Genomic DNA, 24000 nt, shown 5'->3' on the forward strand with positions numbered 1-24000 from the left:
CATCACCCTCGGGGTCAGGATAAGGCAGCGGCCGCCTCCTCTGGCCACATGGGAGGAGAGTTTAGGCATCTCCCCCAGGGTTAGGATCAGGCAGCGGCCACCTCCCCAGGCCACATGGGAGGAGAGTTTAGGCATCTCCCTCAGGCAGCGGCCGCCTACCATGGCCACATGGGAGGAGAGTTTAGGCATCACCCCCGGGGTTAGGATCAGGCAGTGGCTGCCTCCCCTGGCCACATGGGAGGAGAGTTTTGGCATCACCCCCGGGGCTAGGATCAGGCAGCAGCTGCCTCCCCTGGCCACATGGGAGTAGAGTTTAGTCATCACCCTTGGGGTTAGGATCAGGCAGCGGCCATCTCCCCTGGCCACATGGGAGGAGAGTTTAGGCACCACCCCCAGGGTTAGGATAAGGCAGCGGCTGGCTCCCCTGGCCACATGGGAGGAGAGTTTAGGCATCACCCCCAGGGTTAGGATCAGGTAGCGGCTGTCTTCCCCTGGCCACATCGGAGGAGAGTTTAGGCATCACCCCCAGGGTTAGGATCAGGCAGCGGCCGCCTCCCCTGGCCCCATGGGAGGAGAGTTTAGGCATCACCCCCGGGGTTAGGATCAGGCAGCGGCTGCCTCCCCAGGCCACATGGGAGGAGACTTTAGGCATCACCCCCAGGGTTAGGATCAGGCAGCGGCCGCCTCCCCTGGCCACATGGGAGGAGAGGTTAGGCATCACCCCCAGGGTTAGGATCAGGCAGCGGCCGCCTCCCGTGGCCCCATGGGAGGAGAGTTTAGGCATCACCCAGAGGGTTAGGATTAGGTAGCGGCTGCCTCCCCTGGACACATGGGAGGAGAGTTGAGGCATCACCCCCATGGTTAGGATCAGGCAGCGGCTGCCGCCCCTGGCCACATGGGAGGAGAGTTTAGGCCGGGATTCTGTGAGGGGTCTGCAGGATTCATCACATTACCCACTTGGGGGATTGTATTTAACGACACTGTGACCCCATAGATAAACACATCTGAGTAGCTTGGGATCCCTCAGGTTGCAGTCTCGCTCCCCAAGGCATAAATGACCCCATGGCCCTTATGTGTCACATCCCTGAGGTTGAACACACCACTTCTCTCTCAGTGAGCATCATAGTCATGTTCAGCGTGCTGAGCATATCTCATCTTAGCAGGTTGACAGGGAATGTTGTTGAAAACAACAACGGGGCCTGTTCGACCTTGCTACACACTTTCATAGCTAATGCCCCAGAGAAGCCCTGTGTGTCCAACACTTCACCTGACAAAGGGACATTTTCCACCATGACAATTAGTGTGTATTGCTTATCTCCACTCCCACAAGGGTTTCATTTCTGGGTTGGTGGTGACTGACAGGACTGGGCATGCTAAGGCTCTCTGTGGGCTGTCCTGATCTGGATAAGTGCTCGTCCCTGGGAAGGTGAGCGTGTTCCCTCCCATCACACTAGCCCCTTGGTGGTGAGAAACAGTGCTGTTAGAAATTGCTTTACCATTGGGTATTTGAGAAGCTCACAGTGGGACAGAATGCGCTGCATAAGAACCTGAGCCACTGGGAACTGGTGATTGCAGCTGCAGAAACAGTAGAGGGGGAGCAGGCGTGGCTGGTGCTGGTGATGTGCCATACAGGGCTGCTGTGTGCATGGGCCATAGGGCTGTGTGTGGTATGGAGTCAGTGCTCCTTGGGTATATCGGGGCATTTGATTATATGCAACTGTTGACCTGCTCCTACATTCCTGTGAACAATGTCCCATTTTCCCGCATGCCCAACACTGTCCTGCATTTCCCCCATCCCTGCAAAACCCCTTTTCAGTCAGGGTTTCAGATGCAAAGTGAATTGGGATTTCCTTTTAGGAAAGGAATGCAGGCAGCTTGAAGACAACAAGAGCTTTATGATTCTCTGTGGCTCTGACCTTTCTCATCAGTGTAACCTCTTTCTATAAGCAAACGCTTGTTTCTGTGCTCGTGACCCACATCTGCTATGCTGACTGCTGCGCTGGGTTAGACCTCGATTTCAATACGGTGTCTTTTATCTAAAATGGTGTTGGATTAGTATGCTTTACATCCAAAGCATGCACTGACCTCCCTGCACTGTGGCCCCTATCAACACCCCTTTGAACCCTTTACCAGCCCTGAGCCCCTATAGCAAACTTTCTGGCCTCTGCCTAATCCAAAACCGATTGGGGGCCTGGGAAAACCGTCTCCCCCTCCCAACATTCCCCCCTTTTGTTAATACTACATTAACAAATCCCATGTAAGTCTTTTCTTTTCCTCTTTGTGTATGTGTTCTCTCTCCAACCCCTCAGCTTCCAAATATGGTGGTGACCTTTCCTTTGGCACCCATGCTCTATACATGGAATGTAAACCCTCCCCTTCTTGTGTATATTGCTTGCGTTACATGTCATATATATACACCTCCCCTCCCCTGCTAGCTCTACCCAGTGTTCTTTGTAAATCTTAGAATCTGGTGGGGGAATCGTGGTGGTGCCCAGGGGGTGAAGGCTTTGTTCTATTGCAACCATGCGAGGTTTCTTAGGGTCATCAGTTTGGACTGCACTATCTTTTGTACCGCGAGGTGAACCCTGTACCCCAATTGAGACCTTCATCATCACGCTACTAGGCACTGCTTTAACACAGCACCGAAGTCCCAGTTGGGAGGTGCAGAAGATCTCCAGCACAACACTATCACAATAACTTATAACTACACGACTGCCCCCATCCAGGATGGTGCCCAAGAAAAAAGGTTGTCATACCAGTAACCCTTTTGAATGCCAGCTTCTGTCTGCACATGGGCACCGAGCATGTGCACAGCCCCAATTATTTGCATGAGGGAGCCATTCTCTGCGTCGTTTGGAGGTATAAATGTGCAGCATGAATTGCCAGTTTTTCGGCAAACGCTGTTGTAGTTAAAAAGTCCAGAACATATCCGTTCTGCATCACCATCAGTCTCAGGGCCCACATCTCAGATTTAATGGCATTGAGGTAACTCCCTCAGGGTCAGTTGAAATTTAAAGAAACAAGCCGGGGGTAGATCTCTGTCTTTGGCTGGGTCCTCCCTCTGGAACAGCTTCCCTGCCACTCTAAAATTTGAGGAGAATCGTCTCTGGTTCGGGAAGCACCTCAAGACCTTCCTCTTTGCTTCTGCCTTCTCCCCCCCTCTCCCCTGCTGATCTGGTCTTTCCTGGCACATGCACCTGGCCACCCTCTGATCTCCGAGACCAGGTTCCTGTTCACCTTGCCACCCTCCCACACTACCACCAGGCCCCCCTTGCGCTGGGGTCAATATCTGTACCCATACAGTCCCCCGCCTTTTTTTCTTCCTGCACTTATCAGACCTACCCTGTCTGCTGCCTTAAACTCAGCACTTGCCACTTGCTGGCTGCACTACCACTTTTGTTGCTTTTATTATTTATTTATTTATTATGATTTATTCTGTTTTCCTCCTGTTCTGCACTTTCCACTTCTCCCCCTTTCCTTTTCTTTTCCCCTCCTCCTCTCCCATGCACTTGCACGTACTCAATGTCACTGAGCCTAGTAAGATCGTTGTTGTTCTCCCTTGTTCCCCTCCCTTTCCTTGTTGCGCTCTGAAACACTTGTGTATGAGCACGATACAAATAAACTATCAATTCAATTCAATATAAACAATTACTCATACTTATTTCATACATAGAATTCCTAATTGAGACATAAAAGTTCATGCCTAAAACCAATGCAATTCTTGAACACACACATTGAATTCGTCTGCATTTCCATTCCCAACGATCAACTAATTGCACCTACTAGAATTGCTCCCAAAAAATTTGATTATTTATCTTAAATCAAATGAACCTTTAATACACATATTTAAAAACCCACTAGTGCATTGTGTAAGATATTAATCTCTAATAAAAATCAAACAGTTGCTAAAATTAAAGAAATCTGGCATCCACTAAAAATCATTGCCCACATTTTCTCTTCCGCAATTAGAGTGTAATCTTCCAAATATTTAAGCATAACTCAAGTCCTCTTTTCTGCTAATGTCGGGCACATGATCAGTCAATGTCTTAGGGTCTCCAATACAACCTCATCGGCACAAAAGCAACAAGCTCTTGATTTTAGAGCCCAGTTTAACCTACTGCCTTTGCCTTTTCTTGGCCATAGATTAAAACGCTTGATATTTGTTACACAGAAATTACTTTAAGTAGCTCAATTCTACCCAGTGGTATAATTTCATTTTGAATGTTCCCAAAGACTTTATAGCGCATACACTGTTCCCTTTCCTTAATCCAATCATAATTCCACAGCTTCTGCACAGCTTTGTCCACGTTCTACAATAGCATGTCCAAAGAAATATCTGCAGCAGCCAGTAATTCCAAACAACCTTCTATCCATACTTGCAATGACCGGTCGATAGAATTTTCCATCATATCCCCGATCAAAGAGAGGATTGAGCCTGGATCTCCTAAAATACATTTTCTAAGTAGACACAAGGCTCTCCACCTTATCTCAATCTCCAGCGATAGTAGCCCCAACTCATATGGAATTACATGGATTGGAAATCTTTCTGTAACGGGTAGAACCCTTTTCCAAAACAAGCCCTCCAACCTCTTCCAATCTACCTTTCCTTCATCAGTGTGGTTTCTGCCCCATCACTCAAAATTGGAACCACTTTTTGTCTATTATTGATTATCAGAGGTTTGTACAAATCCTCCCACATTTCTTATGTATTAGGAGACCCAGTGAAGCTGCTGTTATAGCCTTTTGGGCTATCTGGTCTTTGCAAAGGGATTCTGCAATGTTATCATTAAAACTCAACCCCAGGTACCTATATTCATTGACTAATATCAGGGGAGCTTTATAGATGTACAAAGTGAAAGAGGGTTTCTTTGCAGATGTTTTGACTTTAGGCTCTTGACGTTAGATTTACTTACATTGATTACCAGGGCATTCAATTAGCATAATGATCTAACATTTTTCATTGCCTATGAAGGCCAAGCAGCAACTGGTCTAATATAACAAGATCATCCATGCACAGGAGTCTTGAAATACTATGCTACTGAGGCCTGTGCATGTGTTATACCTGCTTATGCTACTGAGGCCTGTGCATGTGTTATCCCTAAGGTGTGTCACCTGCTTATGCTACTGCGGCGTGTGCATGTGTTATCCCTAAGGTGTGTCACCGGCTTATGCTACTGAGGCCTGTGCATGTGCTATACCTAAGGTGTGTCACCTGCTTATGCTACTGAGGCCTGTGCATGTGTTATCCCTAAGGTGTGTCACCTGCTTATGCTACTGCGGCTTGTGCATGTGTTATCCCTTAAGGTGTGTCACCTGCTTATGCTACTGAGGCCTGTGCATGTGTTATACCTAAGGTGTGTCACCTGCTTATGCTATTGAGGCCTGTGCACGTGTTATCCCTAAGGTGTGTCACCTGCTTATGCTACTGAGGCCTGTGCATGTGCTATACCTAAGGTGTGTCACCTGCTTATGCTACTGATGCCTGTGCATGTGTTATCCCTAAGGTGTGTCACCGGCTTATGCTACTGAGGCCTGTACATGTGTTATACCTAAGGTGTGTCACCTGCTTATGCTACTGAGGCCTGTGCATGTGTTATCCCTAAGGTGTGTCACCTGCTTATGCTACTGATGCCTGTGCATGTGTTATCCCTAAGGTGTGTCACCGGCTTATGCTACTGAGGCCTGTGCATGTGTGATACCTAAGGTGTGTCACCTGCTTATGCTACTTATGCCTGTGCATGTTTTATCCCTAAGGTGTGTCACCGGCTTATGCTACTGAGGCCCGTGCATGTGTTATACCTAAGGTGTGTCACCTGCTTATGCTACTGATGTATGTGCATGTGTTATCACTAAGGTGTGTCACCTGCTTATGCTACTGAGGCCTGTGCATGTGTTATCCCTAAGGTGTGTCACCTGCTTATGCTACTGAGGCCTGTGCATGTGTTATCCGTTAAGGTGTCTCACCTGCTTATGCTACTGAGGCCTGTGCATGTGTTATACCTAAGGTGTGTCACCTGCTTATGCTACTGAGGCCTGTGCATGTGTTATCCCTAAGGTGTGTCACCTGCTTATGCTACTGAGGCCTGTGCATGTGTTACCCCTTAAGGTGTCTCACCTGCTTATGCTACTGAGGCCTGTGCATGTGTTATCCCTAAGGTGTGTCACCTGCTTATGCTACTGAGGCCTGTGCATGTGTTATCCCTAAGGTGTGTCACCTTCTTATGCTACTGATGCTTGTGCATGTGTTATCCCTAAGGTATGTCACCGGCTTATGCTACTGAGGCCTGTGCATGTGTTATACCTAAGGTGTGTCACCTGCTTATGCTACTGATGTATGTGCATGTGTTATCCCTAAGGTGTGTCACCTGCTTATGCTACTGATGCCTGTGCATGTGTTATCCCTAAGGTGTGTCACCTGCTTATGCTACTGAGGCCTGTGTATGTGTTATCCCTAAGGTGTGTCACCTGCTTATGCTACTGATGCCTGCGCATGTGTTATCCCTAAATGTTGTCACCTGCTTATGCTACTGAGGCCTGTGCATGTGTTATCCCTAAGGTGTGTCACCTGCTTATGCTACTGAGACCTATGCATGTTTTTGCCTAAGGTGTCTCACCTGCTTATGCTACTGAGGCCTGTGCATGTGTTATCCCTATGTTTTGTCACCTGTTTATGCTACTGAGGCCTGTGCATGTGTCATCCCTAAGGTGTGTCACCGGCTTATGCTACTGAGGCCTGTGCATGTGTTACCCCTTAAGGTGTCTCACCTGCTTATGCTACTGAGGCCTGTGCATGTGTTATCCCTAAGGTGTGTCACCTGCTTATGCTACTGAGGCCTGTGCATGTGTTATCCCTAAGGTGTGTCACCTTCTTATGCTACTGATGCTTGTGCATGTGTTATCCCTAAGGTATGTCACCGGCTTATGCTACTGAGGCCTGTGCATGTGTTATACCTAAGGTGTGTCACCTGCTTATGCTACTGATGTATGTGCATGTGTTATCCCTAAGGTGTGTCACCTGCTTATGCTACTGATGCCTGTGCATGTGTTATCCCTAAGGTGTGTCACCTGCTTATGCTACTGAGGCCTGTGTATGTGTTATCCCTAAGGTGTGTCACCTGCTTATGCTACTGATGCCTGCGCATGTGTTATCCCTAAATGTTGTCACCTGCTTATGCTACTGAGGCCTGTGCATGTGTTATCCCTAAGGTGTGTCACCTGCTTATGCTACTGAGACCTATGCATGTTTTTGCCTAAGGTGTCTCACCTGCTTATGCTACTGAGGCCTGTGCATGTGTTATCCCTATGTTTTGTCACCTGTTTATGCTACTGAGGCCTGTGCATGTGTCATCCCTAAGGTGTGTCACCGGCTTATGCTACTGAGGCACGTGCATGTGTTATACCTAAGGTGTGTCACCTGATTATGCTACTGATGTATGTGCATGTGTTATCCCTAAGGTGTGTCACCTGCTTATGCTACTGAGGCCTGTGCATGTGTTATCCCTAAGGTGTGTCACCTGCTTATGCTACTGAGGCCTGTGCATGTGTTATCCCTTAAGGTGTGTCACCTGCTTATGCTACTGAGGCCTGTGCATGTGTTATACCTAAGGTGTGTCACCTGCTTATGCTACTGATGTATGTGCATGTGTTATCCCTAAGGTGTGTCACCTGCTTATGCGACTGAGGCCTGTGCATGTGTTATCCCTAAGGTGTGTCACCTGCCTATGCTACTGAGGCCTGTGCATGTGTTATCCCTTAAGGTGTGTCACCTGCTTATGCTACTGAGGCCTGTGCATGTGTTATACCTAAGGTGTGTCACCTGTTTATGCTACTGAGGCCTGTGCATGTGTTATCCCTAAGGTGTGTCACCTGCTTATGCTACTGATGCCTGTGCAAGTGTTATCCCTAAGGTGTGTATCCGGCTTATTCTACTGAGGCCTGTGCATGTGTTATACCTAAGGTGTGTCACCTGCCTATGCTACTGATGTATGTGCATGTGTTATCCCTAAGGTGTGTCACCCGCTTATGCTACTGATGCCTGCACATGTGTTATCCCTAAATTTTGTCACCTGCTTATGCTACTGAGGCCTGTGCATGTGTTATCCCTAAGGTCTGTCACCTGCTTATGCTACTGAGACCTATGCATGTTTTTGCCTAAGGTGTCTCACCTGCTTATGCTACTGAGGCCTGTGCATGTGTTATCCCTATGTTTTGTCACCTGTTTATGCTATTGAGGCCTGTGCATGTGTCATCCCTAAGGTGTGTCACCGGCTTATGCTACTGAGGCCCGTGCATGTGTTATACCTAAGGTGTGTCACCTGATTATGCTACTGATGTTTGTGCATGTGTTATCCCTAAGGTGTGTCACCTGCTTATGCTACTGAGGCCTGTGCATGTGTTATCCCTAAGGTGTGTCACCTGCTTATGCTACTGAGACCTATGCATGTTTTTGACTAAGGTGTCTCACCTGCTTATGCTACTGAGGCCTGTGCATGTGTTATCCCTATGTTTTGTCACCTGTTTATGCTACTGAGGCCTGTGCATGTGTCATCCCTAAGGTGTGTCACCGGCTTATGCTACTGAGGCCCGTGCATGTGTTATACCTAAGGTGTGTCACCTGATTATGCTACTGATGTATGTGCATGTGTTATCCCTAAGGTGTGTCACCTGCTTATGCTACTGAGGCCTGTGCATGTGTTATCCCTTAAGGTGTGTCACCTGCGTATGCTACTGAGGCCTGTGCATGTGTTATACCTAAGGTGTGTCACCTGCTTATGCTACTGATGTATGTGCATGTGTTATCCCTAAGGTGTGTCACCTGCTTATGCGACTGAGGCCTGTGCATGTGTTATCCCTAAGGTGTGTCACCTGCTTATGCTACTGAGGCCTGTGCATGTGTTATACCTAAGGTGTGTCACCTGCCTATGCTACTGATGTATGTGCATGTGTTATCCCTAAGGTGTGTCACCTGCTTATGCTACTGATGCCCGCACATGTGTTATCCCTAAATTTTGTCACCTGCTTATGCTACTGAGGCCTGTGCATGTGTTATCCCTAAGGTCTGTCACCTGCTTATGCTACTGAGACCTATGCATGTTTTTGCCTAAGGTGTCTCACCTGCTTATGCTACTGAGGCCTGTGCATGTGTTATCCCTATGTTTTGTCACCTGTTTATGCTACTGAGGCCTGTGCATGTGTCATCCCTAAGGTGTGTCACCGGCTTATGCTACTGAGGCCCGTGCATGTGTTATACCTAAGGTGTGTCACCTGATTATGCTACTGATGTATGTGCATGTGTTATCCCTAAGGTGTGTCACCTGCTTATGCTACTGAGGCCTGTGCATGTGTTATCCCTTAAGGTGTGTCACCTGCTTATGCTACTGAGGCCTGTGCATGTGTTATACCTAAGGTGTGTCACCTGCTTATGCTACTGATGTATGTGCATGTGTTATCCCTAAGGTGTGTCACCTGCTTATGCGACTGAGGCCTGTGCATGTGTTATCCCTAAGGTGTGTCACCTGCTTATGCTACTGAGGCCTGTGCATGTGTTATCCCTTAAGGTGTGTCACCTGCTTATGCTACTGAGGCCTGTGCATGTGTTATACCTAAGGTGTGTCACCTGTTTATGCTACTGAGGCCTGTGCATGTGTTATCCCTAAGGTGTGTCACCTGCTTATGCTACTGATGCCTGTGCATGTGTTATCCCTAAGGTGTGTATCCGGCTTATGCTACTGAGGCCTGTGCATGTGTTATACCTAAGGTGTGTCACCTGCCTATGCTACTGATGTATGTGCATGTGTTATCCCTAAGGTGTGTCACCTGCTTATGCTACTGATGCCTGCACATGTGTTATCCCTAAATGTTGTCACCTGCTTATGCTACTGAGGCCTGTGCATGTGTCATCCCTAAGGTCTGTCACCTGTTTATGCTACTGAGGCCTGTGCATGTTTTATCCCTAAGGTGTGTCACCTGCTGTATGCTACTGATGCCTGTGTATGTGTTGTCCCTAAGGTGTGTCACCTGCTTATGCTACTGAGACCTGTGCATGTGTTGTCCATAAGGTGTTTCACCTGCTTATGCTATGGATGCCTGTGCATATGTCCCTGAGGTGGGTGACCTGCATATGCTACTTATGCATGTGCATGTCTTAACCCTAACATATCTCACCTGTTTATGCAACTGAGGCCTGTGCATGTGTTATGCCTAAGGTGTGTCACCTGCTTATGCTACTAAGGCCTATGCATGTGTTATGCCTAAGGTGTGTCACCTGCTTATGCTACTAAGGCCTATGCATGTGTTATGCCTAAGGTGTGTCACCTGCTTATGCTACTGAGGCCTGTGCATGTGTTATCCCTAAGGTGTGTCACCTGCTTATGCTACTGAAGCCTGTGCTTGTGTTATCCCTAAGGTGTGTCACCTGCTTATGCTACTGAGGCCTGTGCATATGTTATCCCTAAAGTGTGTCACCTGCTATGCTACTGAGGCTTGTGTTTGTGTTTTGCCTAAGGTGTGTCACCTGCTTATGCTACGGAGGCCTGTGCATGAGTTATCCCTTAGGTATGCCACCTGCCTATGCTGCTGAGGCCTGTGTATGTGTTATCCCTAAGGTGTGTCACCTGCTTATGCTACTGAGGCCTGTGCATATGTTATCCCTAAAGTGTATCACCTGCCTATGCTGCTGAGGCCTGTGCATGTGTTATCCCTAAGGTGTGTCATCTGCTTATGCTACTGATACATGTGCATGTCTTAACCCTAACATATCTCACCTGTTTATGCTACTGATGGCTGTGTGTGTTTTAAACCTACAGTATATTGCGTCTTTCTAACATATTTCCTTTTCCAGCTGAACCGCTTCCTGCATAAGCTGTCTTTCCGGACCCCCGCTGGGGCAGAGATTGCTTTCGATGAATATGGTGAAATGCCCCCTCAGTATGATATTCTGCAGTGGTTTGTCTTTCCTAATGGATCCTCCACAAGCATCACTGTTGGGAGTTTTGACCCCTCGGCTCCACCAGGTCATCAGCTTTTCATCAATCGAAGCTCCCTTCTGTGGGGGTCAGGAGAGTCCCACCTTAAGCAGGTGAGTGTTAAAGGTTGACTGAGGCTCGTGCCTGCCATTACCTGTACACCGTGAATCACTCAATGAACATTGTACACTCATGTACACCTCTCTATGTCATGTCCATGTTCACTGCAGTGCCCCCATATCCTCCTGAGAATGTTCTTAAGTGCGCTTTGAGTACATAAGGGCGGGCCGCCCCAAGATGGCAGCCAAGCTTGACATTGGCCTGAATGCTGAGCTGCGTGCCACTGCACAAGTATAGCACAATTTGGTGAATGTATTACCACAGAACTGCTGCTCTAGAGCCATCCCAGTCAGAATGAACAAACACCAGTATTCCCACTCTCGCGTCAGAGCAACTAATTAGAGTGGCTAGGCCCCCATGAAAGGAATACGCAGTTGGACAGAAAGAAGCATGGGTGCTAAGTGTTGCCAGGAGAGTGCTGGAGGTTGCTGTAAATGGAGAGAGGCAATTGGAGGAAGGAGGGTGGAAAGAAAGAGAGGTGGCAGAAAGAGAAGGAAAGATGATGGATAGATTCAGGATATGGGGAGAAAACACCCAGAGTCAGAGGATGGAGGAGATGCCAAAGAGAAAGAGTGAGAGGTGATTTGGGGGAAGAGAGAGAGAAAATAGAGAGAACAGCTGGGGAGCGAGAATGTAGAGGAGGTGGGTGATGCAGAGAGGCATGGAGTAATTTTATGAGAAGAAATGTTGAGAAGAGAAGCTGAACCCAGTTACAGGTGTTTACCATGGCGTTAGTGATGAACAACATGACAGGGCTGCGTGTGGGGTGCAAGGGATTATCTTGTCCCCAGTGATGAACACATTAACAGGGTGCATGTGGGGTGCAAGCGACTATCTTGACCTCAGTGATGAACACATGTGTGGTGTGGTCTACCATGGCTTCTGAGATGAACATGTACCAGCGCTATATGCAGGGTGCAAGTGTTTACCCTGGTGTTAGTGATAAACAACATGACAGGGCTGCATGTGGGGTGCAAGCGACTATCTTGACCTCAGTGATGAACACATGTGTGGAGTGTCTTCCATGGCTTCTGAGATGACCAATGTACAAGCGCTATATGCAGGGTGGAGGTGTTTACCATGGCTTTAGTGATGAACATTGTCAAGCCTTGAAGGGGGTTATGTACACCTGCCCTCTATATGGCAGAGTAGAAGCACAGAGCACCCCAGCCAAGTCTCTATGCGGTAGCAATGGACGAGCAATCAATGCTTAAGCTCTCAGGAGATGATGCCTTGAAGAAGATCAGCTTTGCATGATGTTCCCTCGTAGCTCAGGATGAGGTCTCCTAGCCAGGTCCTCTCTTGGAGTCTGTGACAGACACGGCGGCTTTCAGATTGGTAAAGGAAAGCAGGGCTGGCTCATTCTTTGTGTGACATACACAGATACCAGACACAAATAACACTGAAAGCATATTCATAACACACTCCATTTTCCCAGGTCCCACCCCAAGGGCCTACCCATAACATAGGGTAGGCCCTTGGGGTGGGAAGTCATTGGGAAGGCTCCAGCCAGTCTGGCCTGGACTTCCCTACAATACCATATATGGTTCTTCCACCTAAAAGCCAGTCAGGGGATGGGACAGCGTCAGGGCTTCCCAGGTCTTTGGGAAAACAAGATAAAAGATAATAGAGACCAAGAGGCCACAGGGGCCATCTAGACTCCTATCAGGAATCAACTGATACCTAGGGCAGGGCCCCTGGGTAGCCCAAAATGGAGGACACTCAAAGCACTTGTCAAATTCAGCATGGAGCTGCCACCAGTTCATACCGGCTCTGTGGGTCACACACAGGTGCCCAAAAACATACACTATGGGCACAGGGTTGTACCGCCACCTACGGGTGCCATAAGGGTATCCCAAGGGTCTCTGTTCACCACAACCACAAAGAGGAAGGGCTGCACCGAAAACAGAGAACACATGATAAGGGAGTACAGGACAAGGACATGGAGGTCCTGTCCTTCCAATGCATTTCCAGCATCACACACAACATGACAGGGCTGCGTGTGGAGTGAAGGTTAGTTACCCATGGGTGATTTATAAAGCACCAACTGTAACTAGTCACTTTGCAGAGCCCCAGAGGGATGGGGAGGAGAAATGGGAATGGCATCAGGGCAATGCTCTTTCCTGTATTGTGCAGTCTGGTGATGTTTTCGCTTCTTGTGGGATGTTCGTATCTCAGCCAGCGAGAGAAGTGTATTTGGTTGTAAATGTTATGCAGGTGATGGAGGCTCTTTAACATAGTGTGTGCTTAAAGGGGTGTCCCTTGCAGATCCTTGACGATGGGCGTGATGGAGGGTGATGGAGGGTGATGGAGGCTGATGGAGGCTCTTTAACACAGTGTGTGCTTAAAGGGGTGTCCCTTGCAGCTCCTTGAGGATGGGCGTGATGGAGGGTGATGGAGGGTGATGGAGGCTCTTTAACATAGTGTGTGCATAAAGGGGTGTGCCTTGCAGCTCCTTGAGGATGGGCGTGATGGAGGGTGATGGAGGGTGATGGAGGCTGATGGAGGCTCTTTAACACAGTGTGTGCTTAAAGGGGCGTGCCTTGCAGCTCCTTGCGGATACGAGTGATGGAGGCTGATGGAGGCTCTTTAACACAGTGTGTGCTTAAAGGGGTGTCCCTTGCAGATCCTTGACGATGGGCGTGATGGAGGGTGATGGAGGGTGATGGTGGGTGATGGAGGCTCTTTAACATAGTGTGTGCTTAAAGGGGTGTCCCTTGCAGCTCCTTGAGGATGGGCGTGATGGAGGGTGATGGAGGGTGATGGAGGCTCTTTAACATAGTGTGTGCATAAAGGGGTGTGCCTTGCAGCTCCTTGAGGATGGGCGTGATGGAGGGTGATGGAGGGTGATGGAGGCTGATGGAGGCTCTTTAACACAGTGTGTGCTTAAAGGGGCGTGCCTTGCAGCTCCTTGCGGATACGAGTGATGGAGGCTGATGGAGGCTCTTTAACACAGTGTGTGCTTAAAGGGGTGTCCCTTGCAGATCCTTGACGATGGGCGTGATGGAGGGTGATGGAGGGTGATGGAGGGTGATGGAGGCTCTTTAACATAGTGTGTGCTTAAGGGGTGTCCCTTGCAGCTCCTTGAGAATGGGCGTGATGGAGGGTGATGGAGGGCGATGGAGGCTCTTTAACATAGTGTGTGCTTAAGGGGTGTCCCTTTCAGCCCCTTGAGAATGGGCGTGATGGAGGGTGATGGAGGCTCTTTAACATAGTGTGTGCTTAAAGGGGCGTGCCTTGCAGCTCCTTGAGGATACGCGTGATGGAGGCTGATGGAGGCTCTTTAACATAGTGTGTGCTTAAAGGGGTGTTCCTTGCAGCTCCTTGAGGATGGGCATGATGGAGGGTGATGGAGGCTCTTTAACACAGTGTGTGCTTAAAGGGGCGTGCCTTGCAGCTCCTTGAGGATGGGCATGATGGAGGGTGATGGAGGGTGATGGAGGGTGATGGAGGCTCTTTAACATAGTGTGTGCTTAAGGGGTGTCCCTTGCAGCTCCTTGAGAATGGGCGTGATGGAGGGTGATGGAGGGCGATGGAGGCTCTTTAACATAGTGTGTGCTTAAGGGGTGTCCCTTGCAGCTCCTTGAGAATGGGCGTGATGGAGGGTGATGGAGGGCGATGGAGGCTCTTTAACATAGTGTGTGCTTAAAGGGGCGTGCCTTGCAGCTCCTTGAGGATACGCGTGATGGAGGCTGATGGAGGCTCTTTAACACAGTGTGTGCTTAAGGGGTGTCCCTTGCAGCTCCTTGAGAATGGGCGTGATGGAGGGTGATGGAGGGCGATGGAGGCTCTTTAACATAGTGTGTGCTTAAAGGGGTGTGCCTTGCAGCTCCTTGAGGATGGGCGTGATGGAGGGTGATGGAGGGTGATGGAGGGTGATGGAGGCTCTTTAACATAGTGTGTGCTTAAAGGGGTGTGCCTTGCAGCTCCTTGAGGATGGGCATGATGGAGGGTGATGGAGGGTGATGGAGCCTGATGGAGGCTCTTTAACACAGTGTGTGCTTAAAGGGGTGTCCCTTGCAGCTCCTTGAGGATGGGCGTGATGGAGGGTGATGGAGGGTGATGGAGGCTCTTTAACATAGTGTGTGCATAAAGGGGTGTGCCTTGCAGCTCCTTGAGGATGGGTGTGATGGAGGGTGATGGAGGGTAATGGAGGCTGATGGAGGCTCTTTAACACAGTGTGTGCTTAAAGGGGCGTGCCTTGCAGCTCCTTGAGGATACGCGTGATGGAGGCTGATGGAGGCTCTTTAACACAGTGTGTGCTTAAAGGGGTGTCCCTTGCAGATCCTTGACGATGGGCGTGATGGAGGGTGATGGTGGGTGATGGAGGCTCTTTAACATAGTGTGTGCTTAAAGGGGTGTGCCTTGCAGCTCCTTGAGGATGGGCATGATGGAGGGTGATGGAGGGTGATGGAGGGTGATGGAGGCTCTTTAACATAGTGTGTGCTTAAGGGGTGTCCCTTGCAGCTCCTTGAGAATGGGCGTGATGAAGGGTGATGGAGGGCGATGGAGGCTCTTTAACATAGTGTGTGCTTAAAGGGGTGTTCCTTGCAGCTCCTTGAGGATGGGCGTGATGGAGGGTGATGGAGGGTGATGGAGGCTGATGGAGGCTCTTTAACACAGTGTGTGCTTAAAGGGGTGTCCCTTGCAGCTCCTTGAGGATGGGCGTGATGGAGGGTGATGGAGGGTGATGGAGGCTCTTTAACATAGTGTGTGCTTAAAGGGGCGTGCCTTGCAGCTCCTTGAGGATACGCGTGATGGAGGCTGATGGAGGCTCTTTAACACAGTGTGTGCTTAAAGGGGTGTCCCTTGCAGATCCTTGACGATGGGCGTGATGGAGGGTGATGGAGGGTGATGGTGGGTGATGGAGGCTCTTTAACATAGTGTGTGCTTAAAGGGGTGTGCCTTGCAGCTCCTTGAGGATGGGCATGATGGAGGGTGATGGAGGGTGATGGAGGGTGATGGAGGCTCTTTAACATAGTGTGTGCTTAAGGGGTGTCCCTTGCAGCTCCTTGAGAATGGGCGTGATGGAGGGTGATGGAGGGCGATGGAGGCTCTTTAACATAGTGTGTGCTTAAGGGGTGTCCCTTGCAGCTCCTTGAGAATGGGCGTGATGGAGGGTGATGCAGGGTGATGGAGGCTCTTTAACATAGTGTGTGCTTAAAGGGGCGTGCCTTGCAGCTCCTTGAGGATACGCGTGAAGGAGGCTGATGGAGGCTCTTTAACATAGTGTGTGCTTAAAGGGGTGTTCCTTGCAGATCCTTGACGATGGGCGTGATGGAGGGTGATGGAGGGTGATGGAGGCTCTTTAACATAGTGTGTGCTTAAAGGGGCGTGCCTTGCAGCTCCTTGAGGATACGCGTGATGGAGGCTGATGGAGGCTCTTTAACATAGTGTGTGCTTAAAGGGGTGTTCCTTGCAGCTCCTTGAGGATGGGCATGATGGAGGGTGATGGAGGCTCTTTAACACAGTGTGTGCTTAAAGGGGCGTGCCTTGCAGCTCCTTGAGGATGGGCATGATGGAGGGTGATGGAGGGTGATGGAGGGTGATGGATGCTCTTTAACATAGTGTGTGCTTAAGGGGTGTCCCTTGCAGCTCCTTGAGAATGGGCGTGATGGAGGGTGATGGAGGGCGATGGAGGCTCTTTAACATAGTGTGTGCTTAAGGGGTGTCCCTTGCAGCTCCTTGAGAATGGGCGTGATGGAGGGTGATGGAGGGCGATGGAGGCTCTTTAACATAGTGTGTGCTTAAGGGGTGTCCCTTGCAGCTCCTTGAGAATGGGCGTGATGGAGGGTGATGGAGGGCGATGGAGGCTCTTTAACATAGTGTGTGCTTAAAGGGGTGTCCCTTGCAGATCCTTGAGGATGGGCGTGATGGAGGGTGATGGAGGCTCTTTAACATAGTGTGTGCTTAAAGGGGCGTGCCTTGCAGCTCCTTGAGGATGCGCGTGATGGAGGGTGATGGTGGGTGATGGAGGCTCTTTAACATAGTGTGTGCATAAAGGGGTGTGCCTTGCAGCTCCTTGAGGTTGGGTGTGATGGAGGGTGATGGTGGGTGATGGAGGCCCTTTAACATAGTGTGTGCATAAAGGGGTGTGCCTTGCAGCTCCTTGAGGATGGGCGTGATGGAGGGTGATGGAGGGTGATGGAGGGTGATGGAGGCTCTTTAACATAGTGTGTGCTTAAAGGGGTGTCCCTTGCAGATCCTTGAGGATTGGCGTGATGGAAGGTGATGGAGGGTGATGGAGGCTCTTTAACATAGTGTGTGCTTAAAGGGGCGTGCCTTGCAGCTCCTTGAGGATACGCGTGATGGAGGCTGATGGAGGCTCTTTAACATAGTGTGTGCATAAAGGGGTGTGCCTTGCAGCTCCTTGAGGATGGGCATGATGGAGGGTGATGGAGGGTGATGGAGGCTCTTTAACATAGTGTGTGCTTAAGGGGTGTCCCTTGCAGCTCCTTGAGGATACGCGTGATGGAGGCTGATGGAGGCTCTTTAACACAGTGTGTGCTTAAAGGGGTGTTCCTTGCAGCTCCTTGAGGATGCGCGTGATGGAGGGTGATGGTGGGTGATGGAGGCTCTTTAACATAGTGTGTGCTTAAAGGGGTGTGCCTTGCAGCTCCTTGAGGATGGGCATGATGGAGGGTGATGGAGGGTGATGGAGGGTGATGGAGGCTCTTTAACATAGTGTGTGCTTAAGGGGTGTCCCTTGCAGCTCCTTGAGAATGGGCGTGATGGAGGGTGATGGAGGGCGATGGAGGCTCTTTAACATAGTGTGTGCTTAAGGGGTGTCCCTTGCAGATCCATGAGGATGCGCGTGATGGAGGGTGATGGTGGGTGATGGAGGCTCTTTAACATAGTGTGTGCTTAAAGGGGTGTCCCTTGCAGATCCTTGAGGATGGGCGTGATGGAAGGTGATGGAGGGTGATGGAGGCTCTTTAACACAGTGTGTGCTTAAAGGGATGTTCCTTGCAGCTCTTTGAGGATGCGCGTGATGGAGGGTGATGGTGGGTGATGGAGGCTCTTTAACATAGTGTGTGCATAAAGGGGTGTGCCTTGCAGCTCCTTGAGGATGGACATGATGGAGGGTGATGGAGGCTCTTTAACACAGTGTGTGCTTAAAGGGGTGTTCCTTGCAGCTCCTTGAGGATGTGCGTCATGGAGGGTGATGGAGGGTGATGGAGGCTCTTTAACATAGTGTGTGCTTAAAGGGGTGTCCCTTGCAGATCCTTGACGATGGGCGTGATGGAGGGTGATGGAGGGTGATGGAGGCTCTTTAACATAGTGTGTGCTGAAAGGGGTGTGCCTTGCAGCTCCTTGAGGATTCGCGTGATGGAGGCTGATGGAGGCTCTTTAACACAGTGTGTGCTTAAAGGGGTGTTCCTTGCAGCTCCTTGAGGATGCGCGTATTGGAGGGTGATGGAGGGTGATGGAGGCTCTTTAACATAGTGTGTGCTTAAGGGGTGTTCCTTGCAGCTCCTTGAGGATGGGCGTGATGGAGGGTGATGGAGGGTGATGGAGGGTGATGGAGGCTCTTTAACATAGTGTGTGCTTAAGGGGTGTCCCTTGCAGATCCTTGAGGATGGGCGTGATGGAGGGTGATGGAGGGTGATGGAGGCTGTCTTTAACATAGTGTGTGCTTAAAGGGGTGTCCCTTGCAGATCCTTGACGATGGGCGTGATGGAGGGTGATGGAGGGTGATGGAGGCTCTTTAACATAGTGTGTGCTTAAAGGGGTGTCCCTTGCAGATCCTTGAGGATGGGCGTGATGGAAGGTGATGGAGGGTGATGGAGGCTCTTTAACACAGTGTGTGCTTAAAGGGGTGTTCCTTGCAGCTCCTTGATGATGCGCGTGATGGAGGGTGATGGTGGGTGATGGAGGCTCTTTAACATAGTGTGTGCATAAAGGGGTGTGCCTTGCAGCTCCTTGAGGATGGGCATGATGGAGGGTGATGGAGGCTCTTTAACACAGTGTGTGCTTAAAGGGGTGTTCCTTGCAGCTCCTTGAGGATGCGCGTGATGGAGGGTGATGGTGGGTGATGGAGGCTCTTTAACATAGTGTGTGCATAAAGGGGTGTGCCTTGCAGCTCCTTGAGGATGGGCATGATGGAGGGTGATGGAGGCTCTTTAACACAGTGTGGGCTTAAAGGGGTGTTCCTTGCAGCTCCTTGAGGATTTGCGTGATGGAGGCTGATGGAGGCTCTTTAACACAGTGTGTGCATAAAGGGGTGTGCCTTGCAGCTCCTTGAGGATGGGCGTGATGGAGGGTGATGGAGGGTGATGGAGGGTGATGGAGGCTCTTTAACATAGTGTGTGCTTAAGGGGTGTCCCTTGCAGCTCCTTGAGAATGGGCGTGCTGGAGGGTGATGGAGGGCGATGGAGGCTCTTTAACATAGTGTGTGCTTAAAGGGGTGTCCCTTGCAGATCCTTGAGGATGGGCGTGATGGAGGTTGATGGAGGGTGATGGAGGCTCTTTAACATAGTGTGTGCTGAAAGGGGTGTGCCTTGCAGCTCCTTGAGGATTCGCGTGATGGAGGCTGATGGAGGCTCTTTAACACAGTGTGTGCTTAAAGGGGTGTTCCTTGCAGCTCCTTGAGGATGCGCGTGATGGAGGGTGATGGAGGGTGATGGAGGCTCTTTAACATAGTGTGTGCTTAAGGGGTGTTCCTTGCAGCTCCTTGAGGATGGGCGTGATGGAGGGTGATGGAGGGTGATGGAGGGTGATGGAGGCTCTTTAACATAGTGTGTGCTTAAGGGGTGTCCCTTGCAGATCCTTGAGGATGGGCGTGATGGAGGGTGATGGAGGGTGATGGAGGCTGTCTTTAACATAGTGTGTGCTTAAAGGGGTGTCCCTTGCAGATCCTTGACGATGGGCATGATGGAGGGTGATGGAGGGTGATGGAGGCTCTTTAACATAGTGTGTGCTTAAAGGGGTGTCCCTTGCAGATCCTTGAGGATGGGCGTGATGGAAGGTGATGGAAGGTGATGGAGGCTCTTTAACACAGTGTGTGCTTAAAGGGGTGTTCCTTGCAGCTCCTTGAGGATGCGCGTGATGGAGGGTGATGGTGGGTGATGGAGGCTCTTTAACATAGTGTGTGCATAAAGGGGTGTGCCTTGCAGCTCCTTGAGGATGGGCATGATGGAGGGTGATGGAGGCTCTTTAACACAGTGTGTGCTTAAAGGGGTGTTCCTTGCAGCTCCTTGAGGATGCGCGTGATGGAGGGTGATGGTGGGTGATGGAGGCTCTTTAACATAGTGTGTGCATAAAGGGGTGTGCCTTGCAGCTCCTTGAGGATGGACATGATGGAGGGTGATGGAGGCTCTTTAACACAGTGTGTGCTTAAAGGGGTGTTCCTTGCAGCTCCTTGAGGATGCGCGTGATGGAGTGTGATGGAGGGTGATGGAGGCTCTTTAACATAGTGTGTGCTTAAAGGGGTGTCCCTTGCAGATCCTTGAGGATGGGCGTGATGGAAGGTGATGGAGGCTGATGGAGGCTCTTTAACACAGTGTGTGCTTAAAGGGGTGTTCCTTGCAGCTCCTTGAGGATGCGCGTGATGGAGGGTGATGGTGGGTGATGGAGGCTCTTTAACATAGTGTGTGCATAAAGGGGTGTGCCTTGCAGCTCCTTGAGGATGGGCGTGATGGAGGGTGATGGAGGGTGATGGAGGGTGATGGAGGCTCTTTAACATAGTGTGTGCTTAAAGGGGTGTCCCTTGCAGATCCTTGAGGATGGGCGTGATGGAAGGTGATGGAGGGTGATGGAGGCTCTTTAAAATAGTGTGTGCTTAAAGGGGCGTGCCTTGCAGCTCCTTGAGGATACGCCTGATGGAGGCTGATGGAGGCTCTTTAACATAGTGTGTGCATAAAGGGGTGTGCCTTGCAGCTCCTTGAGGATGGGCATGATGGAGGGTGATGGAGGGTGATGGAGGGTGATGGAGGCTCTTTAACATAGTGTGTGCTTAAGGGGTGTCCCTTGCAGCTCCTTGAGAATGGGCGTGATGGAGGCTGATGGAGGCTCTTTAACACAGTGTGTGCTTAAAGGGGTGTTCCTTGCAGCTCCTTGAGGATGCGCGTGATGGAGGGTGATGGAGGGTGATGGAGGCTCTTTAACATAGTGTGTGCTTAAAGGGGTGTTCCTTGCAGCTCCTTGAGGATGCGCGTGATGGAGGGTGATGGAGGGTGATGGAGGCTCTTTAACATAGTGTGTGCTTAAAGGGGTGTTCCTTGCAGCTCCTTGAGGATGCGCGTGATGGAGGGTGATGGTGGGTGATGGAGGCTCTTTAACATAGTGTGTGCATAAAGGGGTGTGCCTTGCAGCTCCTTGAGGATGGGCATGATGGAGGGTGATGGAGGGTGATGGAGGGTGATGGAGGTTCTTTAACACAGTGTGTGCTTAAAGGGGCGTGCCTTGCAGCTCCTTGAGAATACGCGTGATGGAGTCTGATGGAGGCTCTTTAACACAGTGTGTGCTTAAAGGGGTGTTCCTTGCAGCTCCTCGAGGATGCGCGTGATGGAGGGTGATGGTGGGTGATGGAGGCTCTTTAACATAGTGTGTGCATAAAGGGGTGTCCCTTGCAGATCCTTGACGATGGGCATAATGGAGGGAGATGGAGGGTGATGGAGGCTCTTTAACATAGTGTGTGCTTAAAGGGGTGTCCCTTGCAGCTCCTTGAGAATGGGCGTGATGGAGGGTGATGGAGGCTCTTTAACATAGTGTGTGCTTAAGGGGTGTCCCTTGCAGCTCCTTGAGGATGGGCATGATGGGGGGTGATGGAGGGCGATGGAGGCTGTCTTTAACATAGTGTGTGCTTAAAAGGGTGTCCCTTGCAGCTCATTGAGGATGGGCGTGATGGAGGGTGATGGAGGCTCTTTAATGCTCAGTGGTTTACTCTGTGTGGAACTCCTGAGGTAAATTTGGCCAGCTTTGGCTTACATTGAAAGGAGGGGGTCGAGTGGACCGAAACTCCCCTTCTGGGATCTACTGAGGCGGAAGGTGGGAGTCTCTCACCGGGCCATTGCTGTGGACATAGAAGATGTCAGCAACAACAAACTGTGGATAAGAAGTTCCTGTTCATTCATCAATCGTTTTGGCTTTGCCAGCGGGAGACTGCAAGGTTATTCCTTTTGATCCCGCCCACAACCAGCCCCCGGCTATTGGATATCTGTCATCTATCTTTGGATCCTGCCCAGCGTTACCAAAACTTTGATTATTTCGTTGAAGGCTTACTGTTAGTGTCGGGTTAGCGAGCAGGAGACTGCGAGGACCTCCTTTTGATCGCGCTCGCATTCCGTCTCATAGTAGCTGAAGTAAGTCTACAGTGAGGTTTGGCTTAGCAAGAGGGAGATGCGGATTCTCGTTTGTTCTTGAATAAAGCCGGCCTTTGGGAGCAGTGGCCCTGCAGCATGTGAAGGCAGAGGTTTGGAGTGGGAAGGATCTCCTATTCGTAGAACGACATCGCAAGTTGAAGGAGACAGCCAGAGACTTCAACAGAGTGTGCCGGCTGGTCAGGTAGTCCATGCTCAGGCACAAATCCACGCCCTGGCTCTAGAAGAGAAAGAATACACGTTAACTGCTACAAACATTAAGGGGGAAATTAATCAATATTTTTCCCGGCGTCGAAATAGAAGTCTAAATGATCTTCCTCTAGTATCCTAGGCTATACAGCAAGCGGCCATGAGAAATAAAGGGTGGGCAGTCATAATTTCGACAGTAAAAATGTCGACAGTCAAAATTTCGAAAAATAAATGTCGAAAAAAATAATGTCGACAAACAAAAATGTCGACATTTTTTCAATATTTTTTCGAAATAAGCAAAATAAGAAGCATTCATCACAGGTAATGTATCCTTATTTTCTTTTTTTATTAACATAACATATTAGTAAAATATAAAATAAGAAGCATTCATCACAGGTAATGTATCCTTTTTTTCTTTTTTATTATATTATAAATCTAAATATAGTTTTTAAATATAAACTTTTAAATGCATTTAACCATTCAAATAAATAAATAACTGTATCTTGAGTTTAAATTTCATTGTAACTTGTAATATATTAAATGACCATCAGATGGTGCTATTGCCCTAAAAATGTATGTAAACTAATAACAACAGTTTGTTTTTGTTTCTTACACACGGTACGTCCTGCTACGTAAACGTAAGCGCCATTTTTAAAGTTCATTCTCCAAATGGTTCTCACGCGGTCGCGTCTCCGTTATTTCGGTCTTTGATTTTTGGGATTTTTTCTGGTTTTCCTCCGGATTTTCTTGCATTTTTCATTGGATTTACTGGGTTTCTTTGGATGCTTCTTGGAGTCAGGTTGTTTTTCGAACGGCGTGCTTTTTCGTATGGATTAATACATTTTTTTTCCTGGATTATGGTTTTTTCTTGGCTTTTTTCTTGGAACAGACATAAGGATTGCAATTTCACATCTGGATTTATGGATTCTTTCCTTGGATTGTTATTTTCTTTTTTTTACCAAGTCACCGTGGAGCGTGGATATTTTTTCTTTGGTTTGGGTTTTTGCCTGGAATCAGCATTTATTTTTTTCCACTGGAATATGTTTTTTTTGTTGGCTTTTTCGTGGATCATTCATATGGTATGTAGCTTTACACCAGGATTTATGGATTTTTCTTGGAGTCTTCACCTATTTCACCATGGAATCCTGATGACCAGCAACTGTAAGTGTTTTTCAACATTTTAAGTTAAAAGCCAGTGAATCTAAGTAGTTTTCTTTGTTTTCCATGTTGAAATCTTGTACTATTTGCATCAATTTACTGTCATAATCTCTGTACTTTTTTCGTTTTGGTGCTTGGTTAGCCAATGATATTGTTTGTGAAATACGTAATTCCTGGTGCTGTTCTTCTAATTTTAAATCCTTTAAAAAATGCCATAGATTCGGATGGTGTATGTTGAAATTTTTATT

General features: G+C 49.2%; 1 protein-coding gene across 1 annotated transcript in view; it reads left to right on the forward strand.

The window, feature by feature from the left end:
• Positions 1 to 24000, forward strand: part of LOC138473495 (vomeronasal type-2 receptor 116-like) — a 328503-nt gene that overhangs the window by 41596 nt on the left and 262907 nt on the right. Inside the window, exon 2 of the mRNA XM_069612135.1 lies at positions 10841 to 11077. Within this exon, the coding sequence (XP_069468236.1) occupies positions 10841 to 11077 (237 nt within the window). The remainder of the gene's footprint in view (positions 1 to 10840; positions 11078 to 24000) is intronic.

This window comes from Ambystoma mexicanum, chromosome 8 (assembly GCF_040938575.1).
Source record: "Ambystoma mexicanum isolate Mex_15411 chromosome 8, UKY_AmexF1_1, whole genome shotgun sequence".
Taxonomy (NCBI): domain Eukaryota; kingdom Metazoa; phylum Chordata; class Amphibia; order Caudata; family Ambystomatidae; genus Ambystoma; species Ambystoma mexicanum.